The sequence below is a fragment of the Thermobia domestica genome, chromosome 16 (assembly GCF_964235325.1).
Source record: "Thermobia domestica chromosome 16, izTheDome1.hap1.1, whole genome shotgun sequence".
Lineage (NCBI taxonomy): Eukaryota > Metazoa > Arthropoda > Insecta > Zygentoma > Lepismatidae > Thermobia > Thermobia domestica.
This window is the reverse complement of record NC_137469.1, coordinates 101,591,583-101,612,226: the sequence shown is the minus strand read 5'-3', so window position 1 is coordinate 101,612,226 and position 20,644 is coordinate 101,591,583. Positions and strand designations below refer to the sequence as shown.

Sequence of the window (20,644 nt, the reverse complement as noted above, 5' to 3'; positions counted from 1 at the left end):
TCTAAGAAGCACTCATCTTCACAAAATTTCAACTTTCGCATCACACAACAAGAAAATTCGAGAAGCCAAGAGTTCAATAACCTTTGAGCTAACATAGTTGCTAACCTAAAGTAAGGAGCATGTCCAAAAAGAAGCAGGTTTATAACGTATATTCTATAAGGAACAGAAATTGGAGAAATGAAATGAAGTTAGAAGCATTGACTAGCAACTATTGTTACTTCCAAACTCAACTTTATTGTTGCGGGTACACACTTTAATGCTAAATTTTTGTGACAATAGGTGCTAAAAATCCAATCTGACCTGTATTTTCACACCTCTGAGGAAAACCGTTAGGCTGGTAAGCGAGCCTGACCGAAAAAAAAAGAAAGAAAACATAGCGTTTATGTCAGGAGTACCAGATTTAAAGGGAATATTATTAATAAGTAATATTTAATATTAAAATGTTCTTGGAAAGTCCGATACTAGTTAAGAAAAATGTTTTACGCGGCCTCGCATCGATACCTCGTTTCAAACATGCTTTCCATTCAGTCAAAACTATTTTGCAGCCACTTCTGAATGAGGACAGGTGGTGTGTCTGGAGGGGGGAGCCAGCAGACAACTCACCACCAAGATGAATTTTTTTTTTGTTTATCTAGCATCTGAAAGGATGACAGCTCCACAATTTTTAAAAAAAATATGTAAAACAATTATGTATCATGTTGTATTTAGGGTTATTGTTTGTCCTATATAAAGGTTTAATCTCAATTAATTCATATCTTGATAATGTAAACAATAGTACAGACGAATTATTTCTCAACCCGACACCTGAGCGCAGTTTTGAATTCGGCCACCAAAGGCGGCACCCATCAGGGGCAAAAAAGTTTCTGCTTCTACGTCCTATACTACAAATAAACAAGTTGAAAAAAAACTATGATTTGAGGTAATTAAAATAAAGTTTAGGAAAAAGGAACATACTGGTGTGTGAGAATAAGTTTCAAGTTCATGGGTGAATAAAGAAAGTAGAGTGACAATAAGTAAATTTTTAATTATTTACAAAATTTGTACATATGACGCCGCCTCAAGTGAGGGTCACATCACAAAGGGAAAAGGTCAACAACCCCAAAAACAATGAAGGTAGAGGGAGTCTACAACTATTGAGAGACAACCGGCGGAAGAAAAATAGAGAACCATAGGGAGAGGACAGTTAGTTCGTGGTTAACCGCAAGTTCGTCAACTTCAATAGTATTATTTTCTTTCGGAAACTGTGACCAGTTTATTGTTAAGTTGTGATGCAGGCATGGACAATTAGTGGACCCTGGTCCAGAGATCAATTGAGATCGTTGTGAAGACTCGTTGAATTTGAACAAAGCTAGATATTACTTGTGGAAGTTAAAAAAAAAAAAAAAGTTTGATTAATTTTCATAAATCATTTCGGCTTAATTTCATAGTTTCTATTAGTATAAATCACAATTATAACCTTGTTAATATTTTAATCTCATTAGATAAATGTATTACAAGTCTCAAAATTTCCTCCACCCATCTCTCATGTGCTGGAAATTTGAGAGTATCTTCATTGTGGTGACTTTAAGTAACTACTTAACGACGACCATCCAGCTCTGAACATGAGAGAGACCTTTACATGGGGATTATCCAGAGTGATGCCCTTAATAGGGGGACATCAAAGAAAGTGATTTAAACGGTACTACCTAGCCCAACCTGTTTACTAACTTCGATTCAATTTGTTACCTTTCTGCTTACCTTCACGGACCCCCTAAGGTATATCAAGAACTCGATTACAATCGTTTCACAGCCTGAATATTATATTCCAAATAAATATAAATTATTATTTATGTGATATTCTGTCGTTAATAAATAAAATAAAATATTGAATATTTTGTATTTCAAAATATTGGGGGGACGCGTCTCCCTCGCCTCCGCCAGAGATGCCCGTAAATTGATTCAAATGTTTGAAACTGACTCAAACGTTAGGCTAGGCACAATCGGTGCCACTATATGTGATTCCAGTTACTAAAGATACGCCACATTGACTTGACACCTGGTCTTCCGTTTCAGGCGCTGCTATCGGCTGAAAGAATTCCACTCTCTTTAGCTAAGACTCTCTCGCTTAGCAACTGCTGAACCCTTATTGGCTCAACGCGTGATTGTGAGCTTTAGTTCTCATTTTTACCACGGCTCAAGACATTTTGGCAGCACAGTAGCGCGCTGCAATTGAACAGTCATTTGTTTTTCACTTGTATGGCGAAAAGCAGTCGCCATTTGTTTCAATGTGTAAGCCAATATTATCAAGTAAAGATCCAAACAAGATCTGACTATTCTTTATTCAACGAACCTTCTGATCCTGATATAAACATTGCAGAATGGTATTACTACGCCAGTCATCGGATGATTGGCTATCGGTCAGCGCTTTTTTCGAAAAGCATGTGCTTGTACCAAGAAGACCACCACCAGATATTGTGATTTTGCAGACGAAACGATTAATTTGAAGCACGGCTGTTTTGCATTATGAAAGCAAGCAATAATTACTACATATTAAAGTTGGAATTTCTATTTCTTTCCCTATTCGCGATTAAAATAATAATAATGCTATTTGGTGATTTGATTGCGGTTTTAAAAGTAAACAAAAGCGAAAAATAAAAACATGTTAACATATCTATTGCGAATCTGACATGGGTTGTATGCAGGGGTAAAAGTGATGGGGAATCCGAGGGACGCCGTGCTCGAAAAAATGTATAGCGTCCCCCAGTTCCTATAAAAATTACAATAGGCAAAAATAGACAAGGGGAACGGCGTGACGTCATGCCGCTACCTACCGTCCCTTCACCTTTTCAGATCCACTTTTACCCCTGGTTGTAACCCTTCCACATTAGTGTTCTCGCTCTCACTGCTACTTGTGTCAGCAACATTTATAACCAGACGGTCAACAACTGAGTCACAGATCCCAGACAATTCTAAGAATCTTTCCTCCTCGCCTTCGACAAGTTGGATACACTCTTGCCACTTATCAGCTGTTACCTGCTCCAAACCCTTTTGAACTAAGTTCTTAACGTCCTTGATTTTGAACGTGGTATTGTTACTTCTAACATAACCCTTGACCTGACTCCATATCACTCAGTCAGATTTTTTTTAAAAAAATGGTAGGGAGGGAGTAGTGTGGCCAGCGTTTTCTGCCATACTGTCAATAATATATTTATCATATTTTTATTTCACATTTGCTACGTTTATCACCTGAATTAGCTCGTCTTTTATCATGTCCTCTGTGTATGGTATGTCTTTATTTTCCATCCATTCAGTGATATCGTTTTTGAACCACGATCTGTTTGGAATGCGCTCTGACCTTACAGTGTGATACGGCGCATTGTCCATGACAATCACACTGTTAGGTTCGAGTTTCGGCAGAATTTTTTGAAACCAATTTCTAAACACATCACCTGTCATCTCATCATTATAATCCCCCGCTTTGTTGGATTCAAGCAACAAAGCCCCTCTCTCCAAAAAAAAAAAAAAAAAAAAAAAAAAAATCTTCAAATATGTAGGAGAATCAGACACTTGCCCATTCCTGTAAGATTTTTCAACCCGGTGCTCAAACCTGAAAGAAAAGCTTGCTTTCGATTTTTTACACTCGAGTCAACCCACACTTTTGTTGTTGTGTGACCTTAATTGATCCAAGTATCATCAAGGTAATAGGCATGCATATATATATATATATATATATAGGCATTCATTACCTGTAGGAACGAATTTTCCTCAGGTATTCCCTACGCCAGTGTAAATCTTCACGATCAATAATTATTTGTTTTCGATTTGTGCGGACAAATTCGAACCCGATTTCACACAGTAGAGTATAAAATCTTGTTCTTTTGAAATTAGGTAAATCTGTATCACTGTTTACAGCGGATAGCACTTTATTCATTTGTCAGTGGTTCATTTCTCACGTAACATTGATGAGCTTTTCTACGTACAGCAGTTCTTACTTCCCAGTGGTGTCCACCCCCCCTCAATTGTCTATCCGTAGGTGTTCTTCCATGAAAAAAATCTTTTCGATTAATTTTTACACTCCCTCAAACATATTTATATAGATTTTTAACCCCCCCCCAAATATTTCAATGACGTAGTTTGCGTCATAGCCCCCCCCCCTTGTGGGCACCCCTGTTACTTCCAATGCTGTTTTTTTTTACGTCGATGTTTCTTCCCGGGAGTTGACAATGTTCCTTTTTTTAATCTTTCACTGCGAGTACCATTAATACTAAACACACACACACCAGTAAATTCTGCAATTAATTTCACTATGTCTTTTATGGCTTTGGATATTTTTCACACAGCTTGTGGAAAACATTGAGAACAATACGTTTTTCACCACTACGCAACGGTTTCCCCTGTCAATGTTTTACATATTCACCGCATGCGGCCATATTGTAAATTTTAATTCGCGCGAAGGTGGGACAAAACCACCTTCTGCGCATGCGTATTTTTTATTGCATCAATTCAATTTAGTTCTTACGTAGATACAGTGTTGTTTCTATTAATTAATTGAAAGGATTTGCATTTCTGGTAATGAGCCTTATAAGCAACAAAAACATTTAAAAAAACAGCTTACTTGATACTGGACTATTTTCTTCTACTGCATGGATGTTGATAGAATCTCTAACCAGGGGTGCCTACATAGGGGGACTATGACGCAAGCTGCGTCATTGAAATATTTGGGGTGGTAAAAATCTATATAAATATGTTTGAGGGGGTGTAAAAATTAATCGAAAAGATTTTTTTTTTCATGGAAGAACTCCTACGGATAGACAATTGAGGGGGGTGGGCACCACTGCTCTAACCAATGAAATGTAGCCATCATCACGTGTATTTGTTTACACGAGGTACTGAACGTTCCTTGAATAAACTCCCTTAAAATATATAGATTATTTTAAAACACAATATTACCGTACTAAAAAGGATTAAAAGAATATATTTTCAAAGTATCAAATAATGCAGCGTGTTAATTGTGCGAAGTGTTTGTATAAATTAACTCGGACAGCTATCTGAAAGTGAAGTAAGGAAGGCTATGCACATAAATACAGAGTGAAAATGGTATAATAAATATTAGGCTTATGTACACTTCACACGATACCTGAATATTAAAATAAGCTATTCAGATTTAATTTCAGTTGTGCGGTTAATATAACAAAGAAAAGTGTACTTAATTGTGCGTAAGTGAAATGTATTACTATGTTGTATCTACGAGAAATATATTAATCTATAAATAATTAAATAAAATATGTACTTATTAAGTAAAAGAAATATTCATTGAAAGATCATTATCTAACGTACGTTTTAACTGTCACGAATATTCTAAGCTTGATTTGAAAGTTACCTGGAGGATGAGCAGTAATGTCCCTTTGTAATTAATGCAAATTAACAGCGTTTCCGCTTCTAAATACATAGTAATATTTTATTTAGAAAATGAATTACGTCGTTGAAATAAACGCAAGAAACAAAAAAATTAATGTGCTTACGCGTGATTTAATTATTACAAATTATTTAATTATTACTGAGATAAATACCTTAATGCACACCAAACTAAATAAGTGTTTTAGCTTCTAGGCTATCGTCAGAAAATAAATTTGAGACTAGATAATGAAGGAAGGACCTTTCAGGTTTGATTGGAAAGATCAAAGACAAGTTTGATCAGGAAACATGAATAATCCTTAACTACAAGTTTGATTAATGAAGATACATAGTTTTCAGGAAACTATCGAGTGCATGATCATTTAAAGTACAAAAATAAGACCGATGTTTCTCAGAACATTGATTATTGTGGTGAAATTCTTGAACAAGGAGAGTTCTGAAATAATTAAATTTTTTAAAGCACAGAGTCAGTGATGATTTTAGGTTTTAACCGGAGGCGAACTCGAAATAAAACAGTGGATGAAACTAACTGCGAAAATACTTATGACCATAACTGAGAAATACCCCGGGGAATTTGTTTGCTCAAGGGGCAAAATTTTCCCCCAGGGTCAAGCCCTGAAATTATTACTGTTTAAAATTATTTTTTACACGATGTGTTTTAAATAAATGAGTGATTCGTAATCATACATTAGATTCCAAGGTATTAATGTCGGGGTCGTTATCGTTAACATACATCAAACCAATCTATACACTCACTTTTGACTCCAATGACAAATTGCTTTAGTAAAATCAAGAACTAATACACTGAAAACGTTTGACAAGATACAACAATACATGAAACCTCTTATGGCACATTGATATATTTAACTTTGAGATCAAATGGCTAAGGCGTTTGATTACGATTGGATTTGATTTTAAGTGTCCGTGCCAGTAGCAAGGCTATATGAGACGTGGACCTACAGCTTAATGTGGATCCGAACCACATGAGGTCTTAACTAGGAGGCGACCCCAACTCCCCCGTGCCACGTTAATCATAATAGCCACGAGGAAGTTCTCTGTTTGGTTATGACTTTGATCCATGGTGGAATGCTTGCCTCCAGTACAAACCTGAATAGTGGTTCGGGTTCCACTGTAGCAAGTGCTCCCCTCTCATGTAGCCTCGGAACTGAAAAAAACGGTTAAAGTCCAATTAATCACTCAATTGAAAATGTATAGGTATATCAAAGACGCTGTTTGATGCATATTCTTAGTGTGTATTATTTTATGCAGCATGATTAATGCATAGACATATTTTAGTTATGTATTACATTTTATTAAAACCGTATGCTACTTCGTTTTATCTAGGTCAACTGGAGTGAAAGACAGCAAAGATTAAACTATAGCTCATCGATGCGTCATATTATGGTTTCAGTGTGTTTGTGATGTCGTGCGAGTATTTAAAAAAATGTACTAACTGCTTTGATTAATAATCAATAATGATCGCTGTATTAAACATTTATTCCTTTCTGCAACCATACATTCAACTTGTGGCCATTCCTACACCTGCTGTCAGCTTAATGTGGCTACTGTCACCAGGGACTACACAGGAATTTATTGCGGGAAGTCCAAAGGTTTTCGAGGAGTCCAGATTCAGTATGAGAATAAATTAGATTAAAATTTGTAAAATTACCCGTGAAATTAGACTGAATTTACAGAAAAGGCGGGATTTCAGTGGCTCAGACCCCCCCCCCCCAGGTTCCACTTCCTGCATACGTCCCTGACTACCCTAATCTTCAGTAGATAAGTTATCAATTGCTTCGAAGTTTTCTAGAGTATTATAGACCTCTTGTCAAATATGATTAAAATAATACGAACTTCAGCTTTTAAGACAATTGAACTAGGTCGCTGCAGTTCGAGGAATCAGTAAGTGGCTCACGGCAATAGCCTTGATTTTATACGTTAAAACACTTCTGCTGTAAATAATTTTCCGATATCTAAAGTTATGTGTAACTTAAGCAGTGGTGCCCACCCACCCTTATGTCCATGACGCACCCCCCCGCAATTGTCTATCCATAGGTGTTCTTCCATAAAAAAAAAAAAATCTTTTCGATTAATTTTTACACACCCTCAAACATATTTATATAGATTTTTACCCCCCCGAAATATTTCAATGACGCAGTTTGCGTCATAACCCCCCCTTGTGGGCACCCCTGACAAGCGTGAAACAATGTATGATTTTCTCTTTTAATTTTTTCTATACAGCGATAAAGTGCACAAGAAATTGAGATGTTTTTCCGTCAAACACACAAAGCCATGCAAGCGCGCTTTTGCTATACATTCTATAACTATGGGCTATGAAATAACGTATTCCTTCATAGTAGATTTCATAGTTCCCGCAAAGTACGATTATGTCTTTCTGTGTTTCATCTACTACTACAAATAGTTCTGTATCACATATTTTTTCTTTTTTATTTAAATCTCGGGACTTTCGACCATACCATGTGCAGCAGGTGGCAGAATGTTTCTCAAACCATGTACAATACGAAGCAAAAAACCTGCAACATGAAAGTTTAAGTTCATTGTGAAACTACGCCAACAACATAGGCAACCAACCTAACGTCTTTGTGGCACTGATCACGCCAGGATAACCTTCGGCTTCGTCCCCCTGCACACTTCGTTTGGAGCAAGAAATGCATAGACCACGTGACTACAAACCACAAATTTCTCACAAGATGGAGTAATAGATTGAGGTTCTTCTCATTTCTCTTCTCATTTTACATCCTCAGTTTTAAAGAGAGAGAAAGAGAAAAAGGTCAACGTGATAAAAACTAAATAAAGAGGAATATGTGAAATATAAAGGAAAATAAAACGTGCGCATATATTGACAAATGACACATGCACTTCAAAGGAGACCATCTCAAATTTTGTTATGAACCATATATAATAACTGTGAGAATCAGCAAACCACAAAGACATAATTACACACAGTAAGTGTTATACAACACATATTTATTTAAACAAATAAAAATGCTTGCAGAAAGCTGAAAATGTCTTTAAAATCTCAACCTTAACTGAAACAAGAGATTACTTCTCTATTGTTTTTCTTCGTAGCATCCATCTACATGGAGAAATGAGAAAGAGATAACATCTTAAGAGATTCGCACGTATACAATATCGGAAACTGCTAAATGGAAAAAAGTACCGTCTTTGGCTGGGATTCGAACCCAGAACCATAGTGTTAGAAATCCAACACTCTACCGATGTAGCTAGTCTGACAGTAATACCCTGTTCCTCCATCATTACCTATGAAAGATGGAATGGAGTCTGCAGAAAACTACGTCTAATATGTCCACGACAGACCGCCTATAACCTATGTCTAATTGGTACTTAAAAAAGCTAGTTCTACACGTGCATAGAAAAGTAAAATCAAATGAGTAGTTAGTACACATCACTTTGTCTGTCTCACTCTATCTCTGACTATAGAAATCGAGGAAGAAGAAAAAAGTATAGAGGTGAGAACACAGGAAGAACAAGCAAAAATATAAGTTGCAGGAAAATGAATATCAAGGTGAGAGAGAGAGACATAGAGACAGAGAGAAAAATAGAGGGAACGGAGCAAATGATTTAATATACATCGGAAAAGAAGATTCACAACTGTGCTATACATTTAATGTATTGAATACTCTGCAGGCCCGTATCCACGGGGGGGCTAGGGGGGCCGCCCCCCCTAAACTTTGGATGGCCCCAATAAAGGTTTCACGATAGGCTTGCAAATAAACTATAATATGGTGATGAAGTATAATATGATTGGGTCGGGCTCCCCCTAACTTCGGCCGCCCCCCCCCCCTTAAATTTGTGGGCTGGCTACGGGCCTGATACTCTGTTCCTTCTAAATTGCTTGCTAGATGACAAATATTTATTTGTAAAAACGTAGCAAATGCCCGCGTTGTCTTGTTTTCTTACTATTTCAGTAATAGTGGAAAACGTGGTTTATGCAACATAATAAATTACTAATTTTCCCACAACAACCATGTAGATGTTGTTGATGATTTTGAGTTTAACGTCCGTTCAGCAGCGAGATTATATGAGACGTTGACCTACTTATTAACGTGGAATCCGAACCATATGAGCTGCTGCCGGGAATCGAAGCAACCATGTACTGTTGGTAAGAAATTTCTAAGCAAAAGAAAAAACTGATCAGCAAAATACATAAAACGATAGTCCTGCAAACTATTACCTAAAGAGAATTTATTGTAAAATCAATACATCCATGTGGCGGTATATAGTCGTAAAGTGATTAGAAAACTTAATATTAAACTGTCGATCACATTGTTTTACTTATTTGAATTCAATGTCGTATAGATTCGGTTTTAGCTCTAGATTTCAGCGTTCTCACTTCGATTCTTAACTTGTTGGAAATATGCATTAATCGAAATTATAAAAATATACGAAATTTAACTAGCTAAAAGAAGAGAATAACATAAAAATCCGGATTAGAGTATTACAATAAACATGTGTATTTTCTTTAGGGTTTGCAAGTCATAGCTTATAGGAATTATAGAAAAACGTTCGTTGTGAAAGCACAAGAAAAAAAAAACAGAGAATAGACACAAACCTGAGGTGGGTTTGAACACGAGAAGGCGGAGGTAGTAGACTACTCTACTAAACCGCTCGGCTATATCTTAATCCTCTAATACGTTTTGATAAATATTGTCTATAGTATTTGCACTTGTTTCTGTTTTGTTGTTTGTCATATAATGTATACGAGTGGCGAATAATAGAATAGAACTGTTTTAAACGAGTATAAACACATTTCCCGGACAAGTTGTAATCTTATATGTATCTAAATTGCACAAATAAATCAGATTAAATCTGTAAAGTGCTTCGTGGGTTTTGATGGAAGTTAACTGTTGCATAGTTACGAGTTTTTGTTTATGCCCACCACTCGATGGAAGTTATGTTCTTAAAAAATAGTAACTGCTACTATATTCTAATGTATTGGATTTAAAAAAATGGAAAATATTTTGTTACTAACAGTGAGTGAGTATTTTTGCGTGCAACAACAGTTGATTACAGGCACATCTACTTCTTCTACGCATGCCTTTCATAATACGACGTCATGTATAGCAATATGTTGCATTATCCTATATTCAAAGACGTTCTATCACTTTTACTTTGGTGTGTAAGGATGGCGCAATATGATCATTCTGTACGCGAGAGTGTTATCGCTCTAATTGAACATGCGGGATTGAGTGTTCCTGAAGCAGGCGCTCGATTAGGCGTGCATCGTGCAACAGCGTTCAGGTGGTGGAAAAAATATGAGGAAACTGGAAGCCTAACTCGAAAATCTGGAAGTGGTCGGCCACGAGTGTCCTCACCGACACAAGACCAACGATTAGTTGATCAATGCTGTCGACAGCCTTTCATGTGTGCCCGAAAACTGCAACAGTCTACCACCTTTCCAGGTTATGTAACTACAGTCCGACGGCGAATTCGGGCCGCAGGCTTAAGGTCCTTCCGGGCTGCTGTTAAGGAGAGATTGACAGAAGATCACAAAGTCGATAGACTGGCGTTTGCAGAGCTAAATATTACTTGTCACTGGGACACTGTTGTCTTTACAGATGAAAAAATATTTTCCACTGGAAATTTTGGGACAACACGTGTGTATCGCCCATCTGGAAGACGGTTTGATCCACAATATATGGCCCGTTCAGCGCGAATGGGTCATGTGACGATTCACTGTTGGGGATGGATATGCGAGACTGCAGGTTAGGTGGTATCCATCGAATTATAGGCCGATTTAATGGTAAAAAAAAAAAAAAAAAAATGTTGATCTTCTCGACTTTATGCTCCCTGAAATAAAAGCACATGTTGGCGACGACGTACTCTAATCCGGATTTTTATGTTATTCTCTTCTTTTAGCTAGTTAAATTTCGTATGTTTTTATAATTTCGATTAATGCATATTTCCAACAAGTTAAGAATCGAAGTGAGAACGCTGAAATCTAGAGCTAAAACCGAATCTATACGACATTGAATTCAAATAAGTAAAACAATGTGATCGACAGTTTAATATTAAGTTTTCTAATCACTTTACGACTATATACCGCCACATGGATGTATTGATTTTACAATAAATTCTCTTTAGGTAATAGTTTGCAGGACTATATAGTTTTATGTATTTTGCTGATCAGTTTTTTCTTTTGCTTAGAAATTTCTTACCAACAGTACATGGTTGCTTCGATTCCCGGCAGCAGCTCATATGGTTCGGATTCCACGTTAATAAGTAGGTCAACGTCTCATATAATCTCGCTGCTGAACGGACGTTAAACTCAAAATCATCAACATCTACATGGTTGTTGTGGGAAAATTAGTAATTTATTATGTTGCATAAACCACGTTTTCCACTATTACTGAAATAGTAAGAAAACAAGACAACGCGGGCATTTGCTACGTTTTTACAAATAAATATTTGTCATCTAGCAAGCAATTTAGAAGAAACAGAGTATCAGGCCCGTAGCCAGCCCACAAATTTAAGGGGGGGGCGGCCGAAGTTAGGGGGAGCCCGACCCAATCATATTATACTTCATCACCATATTATAGTTTATTTGCAAGCCTATCGTGAAACCTTTATTGGGGCCATCCAAAGTTTAGGGGGGGCGGCCCCCCTAGCCCCCTCGTGGATACGGGCCTGCAGAGTATTCAATACATTAAATGTATAGCACAGTTGTGAATCTTCTTTTCCGATGTATATTAAATCATTTGCTCCGTTCCCTCTATTTTTCTCTCTGTCTCTATGTCTCTCTCTCTCTCCTTGATATTCATTTTCCTGCAACTTATATTTTTGCTTGTTCTTCCTGTGTTCTCACCTCTATACTTTTTTCTTCTTCCTCGATTTCTATAGTCAGAGATAGAGTGAGACAGACAAAGTGATGTGTACTAACTACTCATTTGATTTTACTTTTCTATGCACGTGTAGAACTAGCTTTTTTAAGTACCAATTAGACATAGGTTATAGGCGGTCTGTCGTGGACATATTAGACGTAGTTTTCTGCAGACTCCATTCCATCTTTCATAGGTAATGATGGAGGAACAGGGTATTACTGTCAGACTAGCTACATCGGTAGAGTGTTGGATTTCTAACACTATGGTTCTGGGTTCGAATCCCAGCCAAAGACGGTACTTTTTTCCATTTAGCAGTTTCCGATATTGTATACGTGCGAATCTCTTAAGATGTTATCTCTTTCTCATTTCTCCATGTAGATGGATGCTACGAAGAAAAACAATAGAGAAGTAATCTCTTGTTTCAGTTAAGGTTGAGATTTTAAAGACATTTTCAGCTTTCTGCAAGCATTTTTATTTGTTTAAATAAATATGTGTTGTATAACACTTACTGTGTGTAATTATGTCTTTGTGGTTTGCTGATTCTCACAGTTATTATATATGGTTCATAACAAAATTTGAGATGGTCTCCTTTGAAGTGCATGTGTCATTTGTCAATATATGCGCACGTTTTATTTTCCTTTATATTTCACATATTCCTCTTTATTTAGTTTTTATCACGTTGACCTTTTTCTCTTTCTCTCTCTTTAAAACTGAGGATGTAAAATGAGAAGAGAAATGAGAAGAACCTCAATCTATTACTCCATCTTGTGAGAAATTTGTGGTTTGTAGTCACGTGGTCTATGCATTTCTTGCTCCAAACGAAGTGTGCAGGGGGGCGAAGCCGAAGGTTATCCTGGCGTGATTAGTGCCACAAAGACGTTAGGTTGGTTGCCTATGTTGTTGGCGTAGTTTCACAATGAACTTAAACTTTCATGTTGCAGGTTTTTTGCTTCGTATTGTACAAACGCTTTAAAACCTGTGAATACTGCTGATGCGTCAACATCTTTCAAAGAAATGGCAATTCCTAAACATTGAGAATGTCCAAGTTAACATGCTGGTCCATGTTCTTATTCACCTGTATGAGTGGATCAACACATGGCATGAAAATCATACACGGAGCCGCTGTGGCTTACTGGTAGAGCGCTTATCTGTTATGTGTGGATCGCTGGTTCGAAACGAACACGCACCAAGTGTGCTTTGTGCAGGACAAACAATCTCTTACTTTCTTCGTTTCACCGTTTACTTCATTTTGATGTACTTAAAATTCATTATACATTTGAAACATTATTAGTTGAGACATATACATTATTTTCTTAGGCTATTCATAGTATTTAATGTGATATAAAATCTAAATCTTTATAGCTTCTTATTTTTGGGATTCAGTAGGGTGAAAATTCCCTTTTCAGGTTGTGTAAAGGAGATGAGGGGAGGCTTCAAGAAGAGAGAAAAATCATCTCCGGAAAATATTCAACAGAGGTTACAGGTTTCCGCAGTTAGATTTTTTCACTACCTAGTCCTTCCCTAGTTCAGCTATACATATTTCTTACCCGAACCCTACTACAGCTTATATCTGTTGTGCTTCAACAACTGGGTGCTTGTTGTGTGTCTGGTAATTTGGCTGTTATAGGTGTTCATCAATATTAATAGATAGTTGAGGTGAGTTAATTTTAGTTTAGCGTCCCTTTCAGCAGCGAGGCTATATGAGACGTGGACCTACTGATTAACGTGGAATCCGAACCACATGAGCACCCGCCGGGAATCGAACCCGGGTCTCCCACGATATTAATAGACAATGGATTACCCAATTAAAAATTTGTGATACACTCCATATAAATGATTTCCATGCGAACTTGAAGAGGGGGCATAATGGCTCAGTAGCAGAGTGCTCATCTCCGGTATGAGAGATCCTTGGCTCGATCCCTGGCAACTAGAATTTGTGAACTCCATCGTCCCCTTGGATTTTCTTGAAGTTCTTCCGTTTCCTTCTACATTCTCATTTCACCAATTCACAATCATTCATTATTATCCATGTCCTTTAGCATAAAGGACATATTCGTGAGACGTAAAAATAGAAATTTCATTTCACTAACCTGAAGAGTGTAAAATGTACGGCTGATGAGAGGAAAGATGGGATCTATTGAGGTTAGCGCATGGGCAGGGTTAGCCAGAGAAATGAGTTCAGTTCCTGACCCATTGCATCTTTTGTTTTCAACGCAATATTTTAATGTATTAGTAAAACCATATTAAATACAAATTGTAATTGTTCTCTTCCTTTATTTTTACAGAGCGGGAGTGTAGAAGTCGCATCTAACACAGACAGTCCTACCGAATCCAATAATACAGCAAATGGTACAACATCTACAGCACAAGTAACAGCTCAGGTTGTTGTAAGTAGCACACAGCCTGGAAATTCAACCACTGCCACTTCAGCTGCAGGAGATCAGAACGGAGCAAGCCAGTCCGCCGCAACACAGGCCACTATTGTTAATTCTCCACATTACATCACTGTGACAGGTGAGTATCCAGCTTCAATTACACTAATGCTTATTGTAGTAAAAGTCTAAGCTGGGCCAATTGCAAAATACGGATGTCGATGTTACACATAGTTATTGTTTAAAGAAAGAAAATAATAACTTTCTTCAAGAGGCATCCAGCAAAAGATGGAGGTATGTCGTATGAGAATAAGCAGTGTATATACTATCCTCAGAGACGATCTTAAATTGTTACTCCTGTTTGTGGATTGGACATAATAGACTAGCAATTGGTTAACTGCAACAGGATGATTAACAAAAGTTTTGAGAAGTTTCGATTCATTATGGATCACTCCAACTTTCATTCGTTACTTGTAATGATCCCTTTAAAGATCATGCTGTACAACCATTAGTTCCTTACCTAGTAGGTAACCTCTTCTTTATCAGTTGCCAATTAACTCATTTAAAGGTATCTTACGCTGTCTGGAAGTTACACTCTTATGCTCAACTTAAAATACTATTTTAGTGAGGAACTCATCGGATATCATACATAGAATTCGAAATTAGATGTAACTATAGTGATGCCGTGTTTTGTAGAAGGGAAGGATATATAATATTGCAGTTGAACTAGGTATTTCTGTAGGCACCATTCATAGCATCGTAAGTGAGAATTTACACATGCAGAAGCTATGTGCGAAGTTTGTTCGACATTCGTTGTCAAAAGAACAAGAACAGCGCGTACAGGTGTCCCAGATCTTTGTTGAGGCGGCCGGAATGGACGCAGGTTCTTCTTGAATATTATAACGGGTGATGAAACATGGTGTTTTCAGTATGATTTGCTAACGAAGAGACAATCAGCCAAATAGTGATCCCTTGAAGAGGGTCACCCGACGAAAGCGTGCGCGTCAAAATTCAAGGTGAAAACTATGCTAATCATATTTTTCGATTCTGAAGTAATCGTTCGTCGAAAATTCTTGCTCCTGGTTAGACTGTAAGGACGTTTTACGTGGAAGTCCTCGAACACCTTTTCACCAGAATTCGTCGTGTCCAGCCCGAACTTTAATGAATCTGATGAATGATTTCTTCCGCATGTCAATGCGCCGACCCACATCTGTATTCTTCTGCCTCAGTTTTTGGCCAAAATAAGTGTCACACACACACAAAAAAAAAAAAAAAAAAAAAAAGACGTCTAGATTTAAGGAGGAAACCAAAATAATATGTTTTCTGTTGGAATACCATGACAAGACGGTGGTGTCAATCGTAATACTGGATGAAACACCATTATTTCCTGTGGCGATGTACATCAGTAAGTGGGAGCGGTACTTACTGTTTCCACAGGAGTAATTGGTGCTCTCATTTATTAACGTACGTCGCCACAGAAAATAAGGGTGTTTCACCTAGTATTACGATTGACACCACCGTCTTGCCATGATATTCCCAACAGAAAACATATTATCCTTGTTTCCTCCTTAAATCTGTACTTCGGTCTTTTCAGTGCAGAACTTGAACCTTCATATTCATCATCAGAACGATTACGACTGACATGCGAGTGTATAGCGCGAAAAGGAATGTATGTAGAAAACTTCAGTGGTTATATTTTTTTCTGGGATTGTTAAGTATATTATTTCGGGGTAGTCCCGGAACGTGCTGAACGTAATGTGTATACTCTACGTTGCATCAAAATTGAGCGATTTTTAGATATTAATTGAACATTCCAAAAAATTGTTTTCTTTTCACATTAAGGATATGTGCAAACTTGTAACATGAGATAGATTTATCCTCTTACTCTTGACGGATTCCAACTGCAAACAAAATGCTTTTCTTGCAGGAAGATATATGCCAAGTGTAATGAAAAGCTGATCAGATTTACGTGTTAGCGTAAAGAGACGGACACACACAAATGACTTTTGAGTCGAGTTGTAAAAACTTGTTTGCAATCGTCCAATGTAGATAGATATTAATACAGAACTATGTCTCATATCGCATGCAGCAATATATATATATATATATATATATATATATATATATACTTCGAATAATGAACAGAAGGCTACATTAGAACAAAAGACGAAATTGAGAAAGAAGAGTTGGGGTTTGGGAGAGGTAAGGGTACAAGAGTGTCGGTGAAAGGCTTATAGAAAATGGAAATAAATTCTATATTATGTTCTGACCCAAAAGAGGGTTTTGATCGGTTGAACTGAAAGTTGTTGATGGGAATTCTAGAGAGAAATGGGTTAGAATGGACAGATCGGAGACTCATGAGAAACTTGTATTTGAACCAACAAGTAAATGTTTAAAGTATGGGATGAAGTGATGGTCTGCATAAGGAAGATGGTGTGTCGATAAGAAGTAGAAGGATTATATATAGGATAGAAGGGGAAATTGGAAGGTATGTTTTTGTCAACATTTTTCCCCTCACAGGTTATAGGTGTTCTTCTAGTTTTTTAAGAACTGATTGTATTGCAGGTTCTTCTTCACCTACTGTGGTAGTGATAAGCTTTCGGCATCTTTACTTTTGAGGATGCAACATTTTTCTTTTTGTGGTGGTCTAATTTCCACTCAAGGGGGTAATTGGGTACAAAATGATTAAAGCCATTGCCGGTACACATAAACCCGTGGGAGTGATTGGGTGTAAATGAAGAAAATTCAAGCTTTCATTTGGTGTATATAACTTGTGTTCCACTTAAAAACTAATAGTTTTATGTGACGTACAAAAAAATTATACCTTTGTTCACGCAAAATAAGGAGTAACTTATTTCCAAATTTCAAAGATATTTGGGTACCTTTTCAAGCCTTCCAGTTGTTGTTTATAGCACGGTATATTGTCCTGTTGAACTTAATCCAAAATATATCACAAACAGTCAAAACTTTGGCCGAGAACGTAAAAAAAATAGAAAAAACCAAGAGAACAGACCCTGATATTCAAACAAACATAGGAGAAGGTAATAAGACTAACGCTCAATAACTATAAACTATTACAATAGAACATGTATTGGAACTCTGGATTGATAGGCAGTTCCTATTAACAGCATCAGCACTATTGGTATACACAACGGGCACTGGATGCCTAAGTTGAACAAAATAGTTTAACTCTTGCCTTCGGTGCGAGCGGTCCCGGGTTCGATTCCAGCGGTGCCTTATTCGGTCGAAACAGTGTAAAAGCTTTTCAGGCCGACCATCCTGAATGTAGTTTTCCTGGGTTTTCCTCATTCACACCAGGCAAATGCCGGGGTGGTACCTAACTTACATGTCCCAGGCCGCTTCCTTTCTTTCCCAATCCTTTCTGCCTTCCCTTCTCTGTCTATAGTGTGCTCGCCGAGGGACATCATCTCTCATACGTAACAGGCTAAATGGCCTCAGATGCCGAAAGCCCAGAAATCTAAATCCTAAATCATAGAAATAGCTTAATAAGCACAATGCACTATGAAAAAAAAGTGTACACCACAAAAGACAAAGATAACACAGCATTTAAATGAATTAAAATCAAATTGTGTTCACTTGAGGCATTCCACCCATTTACCCCCACATCATGCTCCCAATTAACCCCTGGCGGTAATTGGGAGGTACAAATTTTAGAAATATTTTAACTGTCTCATAGTGAGGATTCAAAATTGCTGCTTTTCACGGCATCATCCTTGTGATGTTTTTAAGCAGCAGTAAAAATATCTGGCTCAAACATGAATAGATGACCGATTTATTGTGACTCAAACCAAAACACAAACTGGGTTTCAAATATGCCATTTCTCAACCATTAGTGGTTTTTTTTTTTTTTTTTTTTTTTAGTGTGTGTGTGTGTGTATGTGTGTCATTATTACACCCTCTCAAAATTCATCTAAGCATTTTATTTCTGATCAACATCTACCTACCCAAAATTTTGGTATTAAATTCCATATAAATATACTGAAATGCAAAATATAAATTTTTAAAAATTTTCCGCCCATTTCCCCCCCTTCTACTCTACTAGATGATTTGATGATACGGCACTTGTTAGGGAATCTAAGTAAAAAATTGTGTTAGAAAACTTGAGGAAAAGTTAGAAGAATATGAGATGAAAATAAAGTTAGAATGACAAAAGCAGTTGCGATTGAAATGAAGTACTAGGTGGTACAATTGAAGTGTCCGTTTGATGTGTGTAACTTCCAAAGTGTTACAAAAAATAATTGAAAACTACATTGCCTGCTTGGTTAAAGTAGTTTCCAGCAGTATCCATAGTGTTCGCACACGCCATCGCACAACCAACACTTGAATTTCATGTCGAAAGAAGTTGGGATCACAAAGCAGTACGAAATACGGCTCACTTATATTTTTTGTCTGTTTTCAAGGTTGGAATTAGTAGTTTCGTATAATGCTTCATATAAGAAATAAACACTTACTATAAAATTGGATGTATATATATTCTGTATATGATAGTAAAGTTAAATGACATTGCATTTTATGTCTGAACCTACTTAGTTGGGGTAGTATTTCATTCATATGTACAGTAAGATTTTAATCTCGTGCAAGACCAAGCGGATAGAATATTCCATACTTCTTTTTCGTGCGCAAGACAGTTGTGTTATACTTAAGAATGTTTCCTTGTTTGTCAAAAATTTTTCACTGCATCCATAAGAATAATATGCTTTTGCATTCTTTGATGTTTATCATCAATAAGAACACTGGGTCATCTAAATTTCCATGGTGTGCCACAATGTTTCTCTTTTCAGAACAGTAATTACAAATATGTAGGTATATCTTTTAAATATTCAGATGGTAATGAAGATATTTTAACCTTAAATAACGTGATACGCATGGCGGGTGGGTAGTCAGTTCATATAAATTTATACAAAATGAAACTACTTTCATAGTTACAGAACATCATCATCATCATGGATTTTTCTGGCATTATCGGCAATCACTTGCCGCACCGAGAAGTATCATGCACCATTGTCTTCAACTAACCTCTTCGTCTTGATTTAGGATGCTCCCATCAACTGTAAAATCTGTCATCCCGTCCCTCTTTTTCCTGTACCATAGCTTCTGCCATGCCCTTCATGATGTAGTTTCTTCTCAGGTAATGTTTCAGCCATTTTCAGACCTCTTTTTAATTACATCTAAATTTTTTTTATTTTTTATTATTCATTCTCCCTCTCTTATTATTCATAATACATATTAGTTTTCCGTTCAACCCAGTTAATTTTCTCCATTCGTTTTTACATTTACATTTCGAACGTCTCCTGTCTTATTATTTTTTTTATCGCTTTTGCGTAATGTGTATGTTTTTGCCCCATAGAGTACAATAATCTCAACGAAAAATTTTACAAGTCTTTTTCGTAACTCTTTTTCAAGGACCACAAAATTTCTTCTTCCTAAATGGTTCTTTCGCCACTTCTATCCTTCTTTTATTTCACGTTTGCTTTTAGTGTTCTTATTAATAATACTACCACTTAGTAAGTGTCAACAAAATCACACTGAAGGAACGAAATTAGTGACACCTTACACAATAGAAGTGAGCAAAGTATGTATGTATGTGTGTGTGTTTTGCGGAGGAATTCATTAACTGATTGATTCCTAAGTCTCGAAGCTGATGGACACCATATTTCATAAAAATCGAAAAGAAGAGTACGCGTTGCTCGGAAACACTTTCTTGGAGATGATTCGCCCTCTCTCTTCCTTGACCAATTTTAACCCAGTAATTAATACCACTGGGAAGAATCAAAGGAAGCACATGCCGTGTTTCATGATTACCGGGTAGTCTTAGAGTTTATTTTTTAACAGACCACATTCACCATTTATCTCTGATTGTTCAAACAGTAACATAGGGCTAATTCTTAGTTTCACATCACAAAATAATTTATGAAAATCGAATCTCTACGAAATATACTGTTGAGTGGGAACAAATTTACGACCTTATTTTAGACCAGTTTTAGCTGCAAATGG

The 20,644-nt window shown here is 36.9% G+C and overlaps 1 protein-coding gene across 9 annotated transcripts in view; it reads left to right on the top strand.

The window, feature by feature from the left end:
* Rfx (regulatory transcription factor Rfx) overlaps window positions 1-20,644 on the top strand; it is a 342,716-nt gene that overhangs the window by 225,744 nt on the left and 96,328 nt on the right. For all 9 annotated transcript variants that reach the window (XM_081742843.1, XM_081742844.1, XM_081742841.1 and 6 more), the window contains one exon: window positions 14,543-14,771. In XM_081742843.1, the coding sequence (XP_081598969.1) occupies window positions 14,543-14,771 (229 nt within the window). The remainder of the gene's footprint in view (window positions 1-14,542; window positions 14,772-20,644) is intronic.